Source organism: Corylus avellana, chromosome 6, assembly GCF_965113065.1.
Source record: "Corylus avellana chromosome 6, dhCorAvel1.hap1.2, whole genome shotgun sequence".
Taxonomy (NCBI): Eukaryota; Viridiplantae; Streptophyta; class Magnoliopsida; order Fagales; family Betulaceae; genus Corylus; species Corylus avellana.
In genome coordinates this window covers 9,273,112-9,285,613 of record NC_142495.1, presented here as the reverse complement: position 1 = coordinate 9,285,613, position 12,502 = coordinate 9,273,112, and the positions used below count along the sequence as shown (strand labels likewise).

The 12,502-nt window shown below is 35.8% G+C and overlaps 2 protein-coding genes across 2 annotated transcripts; one reads left to right on the top strand and one right to left on the bottom strand.

Annotated features, from left to right (window-relative positions):
* The first annotated feature begins 370 nt into the window (after positions 1–370).
* LOC132187845 (uncharacterized) lies at positions 371–1,569 on the top strand. Its single transcript, XM_059602278.2, has 3 exons — positions 371–503; positions 632–761; positions 855–1,569. The coding sequence occupies exons 1-3, from the start codon at positions 371–373 to the stop codon at positions 1,567–1,569; spliced, it is 978 nt and encodes a 325-aa protein (XP_059458261.2).
* A 3,432-nt stretch (positions 1,570–5,001) lies between these two features.
* Positions 5,002–11,326, bottom strand: LOC132186045 (Ribosomal protein L34). Its single transcript, XM_059599825.2, has 3 exons — positions 10,894–11,326; positions 5,700–5,799; positions 5,002–5,277 (listed from the first exon to the last, which is right to left on the bottom strand). The coding sequence occupies exons 1-3, from the start codon at positions 11,159–11,161 to the stop codon at positions 5,205–5,207; spliced, it is 441 nt and encodes a 146-aa protein (XP_059455808.1). The 5' UTR covers positions 11,162–11,326; the 3' UTR covers positions 5,002–5,204.
* Positions 11,327–12,502: the final 1,176 nt, after the last annotated feature.

Here is a 12,502-nt window from a genome sequence, read left to right as displayed (position 1 = left end):
ATCCATTATAAGCAAAACAGCTCTCACAGAGGATCCTGCAAGTTTTAGCCTTTTCCTCTACAAACCCTAACTGGGCCACCATGGTACAGCTCTTCCATTAAATTCATCGCTTCACTCTACGGATTTCCATATCACTCTTTCCTCTATTCTCTCTTCCTTTCACCTTCTTTCTCTCTCTCTCTCTCTCTGACCTCTCCTAGGGCAAGAGCTACCTAGAGTTGCCTTTCTCTCTCTCTCTCTCTCTCTCTCTTTCTCTCTCTCTATTTCATCTTTTTTTATATATCAAACTCATTCCCCCAGTATACTTGCCTCGATCTGCCATTGACTCCACTACTTCCTTTGTGTGTGTGAGAGAGAGAGAGAGAGAAGGATGGGACATCACTCTTGCTGCAACAAGCAGAAGGTGAAGAGGGGGCTTTGGTCGCCTGAAGAAGATGAAAAACTCATCAATTACATTTCAACCTATGGCCATGGTTGCTGGAGCTCTGTCCCTAAACTTGCTGGTAACTTTATCTTCTCTCTCTCATATGTATGTTCTACTATATATATATACACTATTTGTTTCTCGAGTTTTGATTAATTGTTGTTATTATTTAATTTCTCCATCTTGTTGTTTAATTTGGTTGTGCAGGCCTGCAGAGATGTGGAAAGAGCTGCAGACTAAGGTGGATAAATTACCTGAGACCTGACTTAAAACGTGGGAGCTTCTCCCCCGAAGAAGCAGCCCTCATAATTGAACTCCATAGCATTCTAGGAAACAGGTATATATATAATCTTTATTATTTCCATCATCATCATGGGCATGAATTTTTTCATTAATTTTTAAACATTTTTTTTTTGGTGGGGGGGAGCAGATGGGCTCAGATAGCGAAGCACCTACCGGGACGAACAGATAATGAGGTGAAAAACTTTTGGAATTCAAGCATAAAGAAGAAGCTCATAATCTCCCAAGAGGTTGTAGTTCCTGCTGATCATCATCATCATACACACAGCTACCATTGTAATAATTCTGAACAAGAAGCTTTCTTCTCTCTAAATGCAAACCCTAATTTTCTCCTGAGCTCTCAACTACAAGACCAGCTATACCAGCTTCCTTCTTCAACCTCACCCTTACAAACCAACAATTTGCTTCATTTTCCACCTCTTATGCCTCCATCAATACCAATTTCTTCCTCTTGTGACCCCCTCTGGTCATTAGAGCACCAAAATTTCAGCATAGGAGCAACTATACATTATATTAATGGAGATAATAATAAACTTATTGATCCAAACATCACACCATCTCAGGATCCTGCATTATTTACACTGCCTCCTCCTATGCCAAAACTTTGTGAATACAGCATGCCATATTCATTTTCTTCACAAGAAACTTTTGACCCTCTTTCTAGACTCCCATGTTTTCCATCTGGTTCCAACCATGCACATGAACTGCACGTGCCCAACAATCAAATGGAGTACATTGACGCCATCATGTCATCCCTGACATCATCGTCTTCTTCATCAGCATCATCATTGTCAACCGGTCAATTTGTCACAAACCCTAATCTTCCTTCAAGGTGGAAGCCTTAGACATATATAAATATATATGGAGCTATAATTAAAATATTATAATGCCTTCATTTCTTCACATTTCCACCCAGAGACAAGTGGAAAGTTTCACACATATATATTATATGTGTTGGTTTTTTTTATGAAATATATATATTTGTCATATGAGTTGCTTTTGTATATCATGATGCACTTGTTTCTCTCGTCATGTACTTTATTTATATAGCTCCTGCTTTCATTAATTAATTATTATTTTCCAATAATTTTTTGTTTGTATAATTTTCCCAGATAAATAAAAAAAAATTAAGACGAAGGACAAATTAATAGTCAACTTGTAGGAATTTTAGGACATAAAGTGATAGGTAGAGTCACGTGAAGTCCATACTTGCGGGCGGCTAACGTAGTACGAAACTAGTAATCATTAATACTCAAAGCATGTACAGAATAATAATCATGTGATTAAGGAGGAAAGTTAAGAAAGACATAATAATAATAATAATAATAATAATAATAATAATTCCTTATTTTCAATCCAGCCTCGTGCCTCTTTCTTTGAATTTTGAGGCATATGATATGATGCTGAGCTGTATTCACGTAAAATGACAGTAATGAAAGTAGTTCACTTTCGTTGTTTCAAATTAACCTCAATCGAATTTTCGTTGTTTCTTTTGTTTTGTTTTTGTTTTTTGTTTTTTTTTTTCATACAAATCTTAACGAAAGGGTTGAAATACTATGTTAAAGTTTTTTGAGAAAATATAAAGTATTGATAATAAAAGCAAAAGCAAGAGAAAAATAAAGAAAATAAAAAGACAGAATTAGGGGTAGGGGTTTGGTGTTGTGTTAAACACCTAGCTACATCCACTCTGAATGGTCTCTAAAATTATATTATATTTATCGACTTATTGCTTATAGTATATAAGTCCCTATTTATAATTGAATAAGTCGACCTATATAAGTAAACTTAAATCTACCTATATTAAAAAATATAAGTAGAAATATAAATCAATCGTGTGTGTGTATATATATATATATATATATATATATGTGTGTGTGAAAATACATTCTAACAAAAATCCCTTCAATCCCTTAATAAAATCTTGAGAATTTTGGATGTGTAGAGTCAAGAATCGCAACTTAACTACATTATTGTTTTTCTGGATGTTTTGACAAGTGATTTGTAGCATGTTAGCCGCCAAAATTGAAGCATTCTCTTAATTGACGTACGTAATTGGCCAAAGAAATTGCAATTCAAATCAATTATATATTCAAGTCAACAAATCCTGTAAGAACATCATACTTTTACCGGTGGAATAGGATGACGTGCTACATTATTTAATTAGTTAACAGAGACTGATAAGAGAAAGGATAAGGGAATACGAAATAGAATTTTTTGCTATTTTTTTTTTTCATTATATTTTAAGATTAGAGTTCTTATAAGTTTGAGTGATATCTCATTGTAGTCTATTTAAAGACTCTCAATAATGTTAATAAAAGGCATGTACTCGGAGATCGAATTATCTTCCATTACACGCACGAAAAATCAAGCGTGTAACATGCATTTGGTATCAAAGCTAGATTTTCATAACTCACACATCCAAGTTACAGAGCAGCTAATTAAGGGTGTTCATGAATCAATCAAAGGGTACTGTTCATGGCATCCATTTTTTTAATGGAAGGAGAGGCCTTAGAGTGGTTCCAGCAGGATGCAGATCATCTAAGAAGAACTTTCACTAGTTGGGAAGATTTTGTGAAGGCTTTTCAAGTCCCAATTCATTCAACCTATAATTATCAATTTCTATCAATTTTGGATTACAACAAGATATTCAATTTCATGTTTACAGCGTCCGTGATCGGCTTATCTGAAGTTGTGAATTAATTTGCCTACCTTTGTTTAGAAACAAGTAAAAAATTGACAACACTTTTGTTACCAACCTTCCTTGTACCTCGTTGGTCGGTGGCATTTGTTACCTTGACCAGGTCAAGGGTTCTAAGGATGGTAGAGAGATTGCTAGGAAGAGAAAAGCTTGAAGAGGTATTCTAAAATACCTCCTTTTAAAAAAAAAAAAAAAAAAAAAAAAAAAAAAAAATTGTTTAAGTGTGTTTATTTTTGAATCTGTTTGAGGGTTTCATCAGGAAAAATAATCATAATTTATGATAACTGCATATAATTCTTTTATTTCATATAAGGTAACTAGTTAAACAGAACATGAACATTTTCTCGATCATGACAAGTAATGCTAGAAATGATAAACATCATTCATTTTTCAACTATTTTCATTATGAAATTTGAGTAAAGATTAACAAGTTTAATGATTGATTTATTAAATTTGTAGGATGAGATGAAAAAAAATATTGACGTTAATCATTTCTTTTAAAAATATATATATATGAATCGAAATGGATGAGAAATGAAAAAAATAGCATTTCTCGATAGAAAAAGATTAATTGGACTTTGTTTCTTCTTTTTCTTTTTCATGTGCGTCAAACAGATGTTACCAGACATCCTGAGCTCCTTCCAAATAAGGTTGTACATGCAGGCAAATATAACTACAACTAACCACTATAATGACTATATGCATTTGCATACTATACATATACTCTTTTATACTATATATAAAAGAGTATATAGGTGGTTGGCTACCCACCCCAATGGGTGGTTGGCCACCCACTTTATTTTTCAGTTTTTTTTTTTAATTATTTCTTTTGTAAGTTTGAAAAAAAAAAAAAAAATTGTATTATTTTAGAAAATGTAGTCAATTCTTTCAGAAATAGCTATTCCTCTCATTTTTAAGAGAAATAGCTATTTTTGTGTGTAAAAAATTAGTAATTCTTTCGGAATAACCATTCCCAATGAATAGGCCCTTACAAAACATAATTCCTATATATATATATATATATATATATATATATATAGGGATTATGTTTAATTTTTTTTATTTTTTTTTTTTTTCCTGGTCTCTCATCTCATATCTTGTTGACTCACTCACGCCATGACGTTGCACTCTCACTAAGCAACTACCGTCTTCCTCTCACAACAACATAGATTTTATCTAAAACATTAAAACAGGCTCAAACTATTTTCAAAATTGTTTAAAATAGGCCTTAATAGAAACCCAAAAAAAACTCCAACAGACTAAAATAGGCTCCAAAGGCCTATTACTTGATATGCATATAGTGAATAACCAGCATTCAACTACCAAAATATCCACACCAATAGCAATTAGTAATAGGATGATACGGATACGGTTACCTAAAAGTAATAATCGCATTACGCGAATATTGCCAATTAACACATCTCCATCCTCATTTACAGCCCCCTACTTCAAACAATCAGATAGAGATGCATCACTTGATGCTTTTGCAACGCAGCAACAGCTAGACATCAAACCAGAATCGCAAGTAAAGAAACTGAAATTTACAGGCAAACAAACTATAAATTTTACTCGAGTAACAAAAGAAAAACAGGGAAGCATATCTATAGAATAAACGATTCTGGAATTTTACATATCAAAGTTCCATAAAAGAAAAGTGGTCATCCAAATCGTATTCAAAGGCCTTCTAGACCTTTAAGGTAAAGATTCTTCCCAATTTGCAGTCCTACCAAGAAATAAGGAAAGCTTTAGACTTGATTTCAGTCAAAGCAAGAGGCAAAGATGCTAAGCAGTAATTCTTGCACGGCCCTTTGCTATTCTTCGAGCAATGACTCTCCTCCCACCTTTGGTTGCCTTGCTGTTCATGTGAAAATGTGCATTAGCCAACATGCAAATCCTACATGGTTTTGTTCACAGTTCTTTAAGTAATTAAGAAGCCACTTAACACAGGTCAGAAGCCAGCTCTAGTTGACCGTGAAGTGGGATAAATTCCAAACAATATCTGCCTTTACTTACAGAACGACCATAAATGAGCATTCGAATCAGCTGATCTAACAATAGAACTAATTCTGTAACAAAAGCTCAATGGTGTCCCAAGCAGTCCAATTATGACCAACATGAAGTACACTTGATCCACAGACCTATGCTGTTAAAAGCTAATGGATTATCCTGTGTGGATCATCTGATTTCATCATATTATCCAAATTATTTCTTATATAAGTTCTCTATTGTGATTTTTTTTGGGGGGAGAGAGAGAGAGAGAGAGAAAGAGAGATGTACCGAGCAAAGAATCCATGGTTCCTCTTCCGCCGGATGAGGCTAGGTTGGAAAGTCCTTTTGGGAAATAAAATCATTGGCTCGTTTGAAGAAGAATCATCTCCTGTAGAATAGAACAATTACCAGTTATGCTTAAACCAAAAGGAAGGGATGCAAATGGTATTGATGACTTAACTGTTGAACCAACCCCTGAAAAGTCTAGCCAAAGTATATTTCGGATATTCCTTTTAAATTAAAAGCTTCCATTTTTTATTGCAACAGTTACCACCATGTTCTAGTAATGCAGGCCCCTTTTGAGGGCTTATTCAAAGAAAAACTGCATCTGCGTTGACTAGTAATGGAAGCAATTGTTTGTGGCAGAACTTTTGAGTATAATTTTATACTAAAGATTCATATCAAGGCAAATGTGTCCCCTTATTAGCCAATATATTCCTTCAATATCAAGAGATAGGAGAACCTCCACCAGCAAGGGCAGGGCTTATCATTCTAGAGATATTATATCCAGACGTATGTCTCATAACCTCTGCATATCAATCAAAGTGAGCAATTAAGTCAAAATATCAGCTCCCCTCTACTGCACCTTGACATCGAAAGATATCACCTCAACATGTATAAAACCAGCATGGCAATACCACCTAAATTCTGAAGCCTGCTACGTAAGTTATCTCTCATCAACAAGCATAATTATTAGCTATCTGGATATACCATCAGCATGCCCATATATCATTAAGCCACAGAAGAGATCTTATGGCGTTTATCATGTTAAACAACTTAAATTCATGAGAAGTACCAGAAGCACATGACTGAGTTACCTAAAACAAGGTAATACCTACTTCTATAGCAGGAACTTCAAAGCATGAGATCCCCCTATAAGAACATTTTTTTTTTTTTTGGCCCACCTTCTTGAGTGTTGAGGTTAAAGGAATATTAACTTATTCCAGTGTATAATAAATAACTCCTGTCTACTAGCACAAAGCCACGCAACAAGTAAAAAGAGACCAACAGCTGTCTGCATCCTCGCCTTTTTCTCTTGCCTGTAGATATTATGCACATTCTATCCCCCACCCCTGACCAACTCTTCACTCCATTAGCACAACCTAAATGGCATGCTTGATAAGTATTGTTTTATAGAGCATTTGGCCGAAATTTCCCACAGTTTCAAGGATGCAATCTGTAATTGACACTATATTTCTGATGACAAATCTTTTTTTATATAAACAATCGATATATCATTAAATGTGTAAGGCACCCCCAAGTATACAGGAAATATACATGAGAAAACAACTAACTAGAAGGATAAAAAATAACAAGAAAATCATGATAACTAATCACCAAAAAAGAAACAACAGCAATTGTCCAAAGATACATAGTATAGAAAAATAAAGCCTTAATCTCCTTCAAAGTCCTCTCGTGATCCTCAAAACTTTTGTCATTCTTTTCCCTTCATAGACACCACAAAAGGTATGAAAGTATCATCTTCTACACAGCAGCACTCTAAGTATTACCAGCAATATAAGTTGTTTACTCGTTTAGGCATAATCCAGCACAGCCTAAATCAACTAAAGAAACAATCCCATAAGGCACCGGCAACCTCACAATGGAGAAGAAAATGTTCCACGGGCTCTCCTCATTTCTTTTATACATACAGCACTTATCAACCACAATGACATGTCGTTTCTTCATATTGGTCATGGTAAGGATCTTTCCTACGGCCCTGACCAAGTAAAAAAGGCCACCCTCAAATAAACCTTAGTATGTCAAACACTCTTCCCAAGGAAACGAAAGCCATCATTGCAAACCAAGACATTGTAGATCTAGCAACAAAAAAAACTCTTTTGGAGGGAACCCACCAAAGCTTGTCCTCACCTTCCCATCTCACTTTAACTAAATACAACCCCATGAAAAAACGAGGCAAAGACATGCACCTCCCAATCATGAACCGCTCTAGCAAAGCTAACATTCCATTAAGTGGAGCCACCCGAGAGGTCCAAGTGATTCACAACAGAAGCATCTGTCACACAATCAATGTCAAATAAATCTAGAAAGGCTTCCTTAAGTACCCATATCCCCACACTACAAATCATGCCAAAAACTAGCCTTGAAGTCATCTCCCACCTCATATCTGGTATGGCTACAGAACTTCCCCCAACCCCTCCTAATATTCTTCCATAAACCCACCCATATGTCTAAAGAGGCTTATTAGAACACCACTAACTGCCAAATTTAGAGTCCACCACAATTCTTGACCAAGCCTATTTCTCATGTACATAGCACCATAGTCATTTTCCTAAGAAAGCTCGATTGAACATTAGCAAGTTTTTCAACCCACCCCAACCCTCCTTCAAAGATCAGAGAACAAACTTTGGATCATCTTACTAGATGATATTTGAACTCTTTACCTAGTCCACCCCATAAGAAATCACATTAAAGCTTGTCAATACAGTTTGCAACACCCATAGGGAGAGAAAAAAGGGACATTAAGTACATAGGTAAATTGGAAAGTGTACTATTAATAAATGTAATCCTACCACTCTTAGAAAAATACATTCTTTTTCAACTAGCCAATCGACACTCTGTCTTTTCAATAACGTCGTTCCAAATAGATTTGGCCTTTTTTTATTATTATTTGGCACCGAGTATCTGGAGCTTCGCTCCGACTAACCCCGGGGGTGCACAACAAAAGACCAAGATACTTCAAAGGCAAGGCAAAAACCCCATAGCCTATAATACCTGCCAACTTCCTCATCAGCAACATCAACCACAGAAACCAATTCTGACTTGGCCAAACTAACCTTCAAGCCCGCGATAGCTATAAAACATAAAAACAAGCACCGCAAATGACCTAGATGATCTGGGTCAACCCCATTGAAAATTGAAGCATCATCCGCAAACAAAAGATTAGAGATATCAATCTCTGTTCCCACAAAGAAGCCAGATAACAGTCTCCTACTCACTACAGCAAAAATCACCCTACCCAAAGCCTCCATCACAATGACAAACAACAAAAGGGGTAAAAGGTCCCTTGTCTCAAGCCACAAGAGCTACTAAAAACATTGGTGGTAGTGCCATTCACCAAAACTGAGAACCGCACTATGGAAATACAATAAGCTATCCAAGAGCACCATTTCACCCCAAAACCACACCTCCTGAACATGGACAATAGAAAATCCCAATCAACATGATCATAGGCTTTTTCTAAGTCCAACATGATCATGCATTATTCTACTATCAAGGCATTTATTAGCAATATGAACGAGATCTAGGATCTGCCTACCCCAGATGCAAGCATTTTGCGATTTTGAAATAATCTTCTCCAACACTATCTTTAGCCTGTTTGCTAAAATCTTAGCAATAATTTTGCAAATGCCACTCACAAGGTTGATTGGGCGAAAGTCTTTGGGATCAACAACCCTTGAAATCTACAGAATGAGGGCAATAAATGTAGCATTAAGGCTCTTTTCAAACTTACCTCTAGCATGTCACGAAAGACCTCACTATGTCTTCTTTTATCACATCCCCGCAAGCTTGGAAGAACACCATAGAGTAACCGTCAAGGCACAGTGCCTTATCACCATTCATTGCTTTGACTACCACTAAGACCTCTCTTTCCTCAAACTCTCCCTCCAACTATATAGCCTCAGCCTCACCAATAGAATCGGAGACGCCATCCAACAAAGGCCACCAACTGAATTGCACGGTATACAACTTTTTATAAAACCTGACAATGTGCTGGATGATCTCCAGCCAGTTAGTAGAGTGTGCCATCAATCAACAAAGAGTCAATGGAGTTCTTCTTCCTATTGGAGTTGGCCACTTTCTAAAAAAAATTCGTGTTTGTCACCTCCATTAACTACAAAGCCCTAGATTTCTCCCTACAACTCACCTCCTCCATGAGAGTGGATCTCTCTTAACTTACTTAATACTTCTGTCTTCTTCATTACAAAAGTTGAGTTACTAGACATATGAGCAAGCTAAAGCCTCTATAATGACAACGCTCTTGGAGAGAGAGGGAAACAGAAAAAAGTTTAAGGTTCTCCTTTACTTCGAGGCACCAAAGAAAAGAATGTTTTGAATTAAATGTAATTTTTTTCTAAATTAATCACAAGTCTATTAGAAACAAATATTATCACCCCCCATAAGTCCCCAATGATATGCACACAAGAGAAGATTACTTTGTTGATATGCTATGGTTAATAAAAGTTAGGAGATTTATAAGCTTAGAGGCCAATGAGGAATTGAGGTATCATCATTTGTAACCAGTGGTTATCAATCATAACTAGTTAATAGCAAGAAAAGGCATAAAACACAACATGGGTTTCTAGAAATACTTACTACAATGAAACTCTTTGGGTAAAACACCTCCCCATTAAGACAAAGCACAAATTACTGTAAGAGCACGTTCAAGTGACTAACAAGGAATCAGATTGTCAAAGTTACCAAATGCAAGTCCCAAGGTCAGAATTATGGCAGTTGCTGCTAAAGCAACTAAGTTACTTTGTTTTTCATTTCTATCCAATAAATTTGAATACCACTAAACTTCTATACAAATTGGATTGCCGCATTCAGTGACTAAAAACCAAAACATAAAACAAAGAAACAAAAGAAGGAATATCAAACCAATTAAGTAACCAAAACAAGCTCAATCAAGGGGAGGCTTGGGCTTCTCCAATCTAAATTCTACAGGATTATATATTTGTAAGGGGATTTGGGTTAGACTTTTCTGTTGGGTAGTTTAGCTAGATGAGTTATTTAGTAACTAAATAGGCTGAGCTGTAAACATGGGATTTGGGCTATTAAAAATAAGTCCAATTACCATATTGTGAGGCATTGAAGAAAGTATTCAGATTGTATTCAGTATACGTGGAGGCCCAGGCACCTTGAATAGCATATTGTAATTCTTTCATTCAAATTCAGTTTAATTTTCATACCCCATCTTCTACCATTTCCATTACATAGAAGTGCATAACAATATTCAAGTGGTACATTATTCTCTTTTACCTAAATTTTATCGGCAACCAAACAGAACCCAAATAAATGTCATTGACAAGCTTGTCAAATGTACAAATTCGCATGCTAGTCAGTTTTTCGCTCATTAGGATCTAAAAATGCATTTTTAATTTATTATCCATTTCCATTAACAAAATCCTAGTCCATTGGCACATAAATATATGTAGAGGGAGCGAGAGAGAGAGAGTACCGTCCGGTAAGAAGAACCTGAGAGAAGGGAGGCCACAGGGGTAAACGAACCCTTCAACGTCTACTTTTCTCAGCAATTCGGCGTCGTTTTGCTGCGGAAAATGGAGGGACGTCTGAAACTTGGAGAGCGACGGGAATAGCATTGGAGTGATATCGAGGCCATGAGACACGATTTGGTGATTCGGATTCGGTTTCTGGTGAAGAAACGAGTTGGACAAGAACCGGTTCATAAGAGAACCTCCGGTTCGGACCAGGGTTTTGGAAGCCATTTTTGGTTTCGAGAAATGGTGATTGCTTCTGCTAAACCCTAGAGAGAGAAAGAGAAAGGGGCGGGGGTATATGTGGAATTTTGACTAGGCGTCATATTGGGCCGTGTGTGGTGGGCTTCATGAAGAAATTAAGGCCGTGTTTGGTTGTGTAAGAATTTCAGATGGTGAAATCAAAGTATGAGAAGAAAGTAGTTTCAATCCGAGAGAGGAAGTAGTTTAAGATTGTGAGTTTAGGGCTTTGTCTCGTATCTCGTATTTAGTGTTTTGCATTTCTTTTTGAACAACAAAACTAAAAAGATAATGGAGAGCACTCATAATATTTTGCTGAGAAATCCTAAAAAGATAATGGATTACTCGTATTCTTGTGCAAAATGGTTAATCAAAACTTTCTTTATTTAGTTTAACTAATCATTTTTCAAAACATGCGTTTTATGTATTTTTTTAAAATAATCATTTTTTAGATTTTTTATTATTATTCATTTTAATTTAAATCCCATTTCCACCAAAAACAAGAAATGCATAATCAAAACTCACTTTTGCAAACAAGAAATGCAAAACCCATTTCCACCTAGAAAGAAAGAAACCCCAAACACTCTTTACAAATCTAAAGCTTCAACTGGATAGTCTCCGCCATTTGTCATCCAAAACAACCAGTTTTAGTCCAATCTTTTGACTTAAGAAGCTCAGCTTCATGTAAATGTTGTACACACAATTACACAAAGGAGGACCTTCCTACCCAAACCTCACTCCTTAAGGGCCACGAAAGAGAGAAAGAGAAAAAGGAAAGTCAGCCATGAAAAAAAAAAAAAAAACCGCTCCAAGCTATGGTGAAGCTCCGTTGGAGAAAAAGAAGAAAAAAATGAAAAACGAAGGAGATTGTTTAAAAAAAAAACAAAAAGGTAAACTTCACTTTGACTTCATGAACTTTTACTCGATTTTACAAACTTCTCTTGAACTTTCAAATCTCTCATTTTAGATCTCTGGACTTTCAATTACTCTTAATGTGGACCCCTCTGTCAGATTTTAAACGTTACATGACGTTTATACGCCTGACTTTTGTATAAAATTTCAATTCCCAAAACGTTTTTTTTATTTTTTTAAAAATGAAAATCAATGACATTTTGATCTTTTTTTTTTTTTTTTTTTTTGTTAAGTAAAGATATATATAAATCAAAAGCGCAGAAGGGGCGCAACCCTAGTACACCGGGAGTATACAAGAGAGCGACTAAAAAGAAGAAAAAAAAGAAGAGAACATAAAAAGAAAATCTTGAAAACTGATCACTAGAGGCACTAGCCAACCAGCAGTCCAAGTGAAAAGCGTGTACAAGAAAAAATGAATGA

Excerpts from the sequence above, each read along its gene's own strand:
- LOC132187845 (XM_059602278.2), top strand. The coding sequence starts at position 371 with ATGGGACATCACTCTTGCTGCAACAAGCAGAAGGTGAAGAGGGGGCTT. Across the intron at positions 504-631 it reads CTCTGTCCCTAAACTTGCTG|GCCTGCAGAGATGTGGAAAG; the intron begins GTAACTTTATCT and ends TTGGTTGTGCAG. Across the intron at positions 762-854 it reads CATAGCATTCTAGGAAACAG|ATGGGCTCAGATAGCGAAGC; the intron begins GTATATATATAA and ends GGGGGGGAGCAG.
- LOC132186045 (XM_059599825.2), bottom strand. The coding sequence starts at position 11,161 with ATGGCTTCCAAAACCCTGGTCCGAACCGGAGGTTCTCTTATGAACCGG. Across the intron at positions 5,800-10,893 it reads CAGGTTCTTCTTACCGGACG|GAGATGATTCTTCTTCAAAC; the intron begins GTACTCTCTCTC and ends TCTATTCTACAG. Across the intron at positions 5,278-5,699 it reads AACCATGGATTCTTTGCTCG|CAAGGCAACCAAAGGTGGGA; the intron begins GTACATCTCTCT and ends TCACATGAACAG.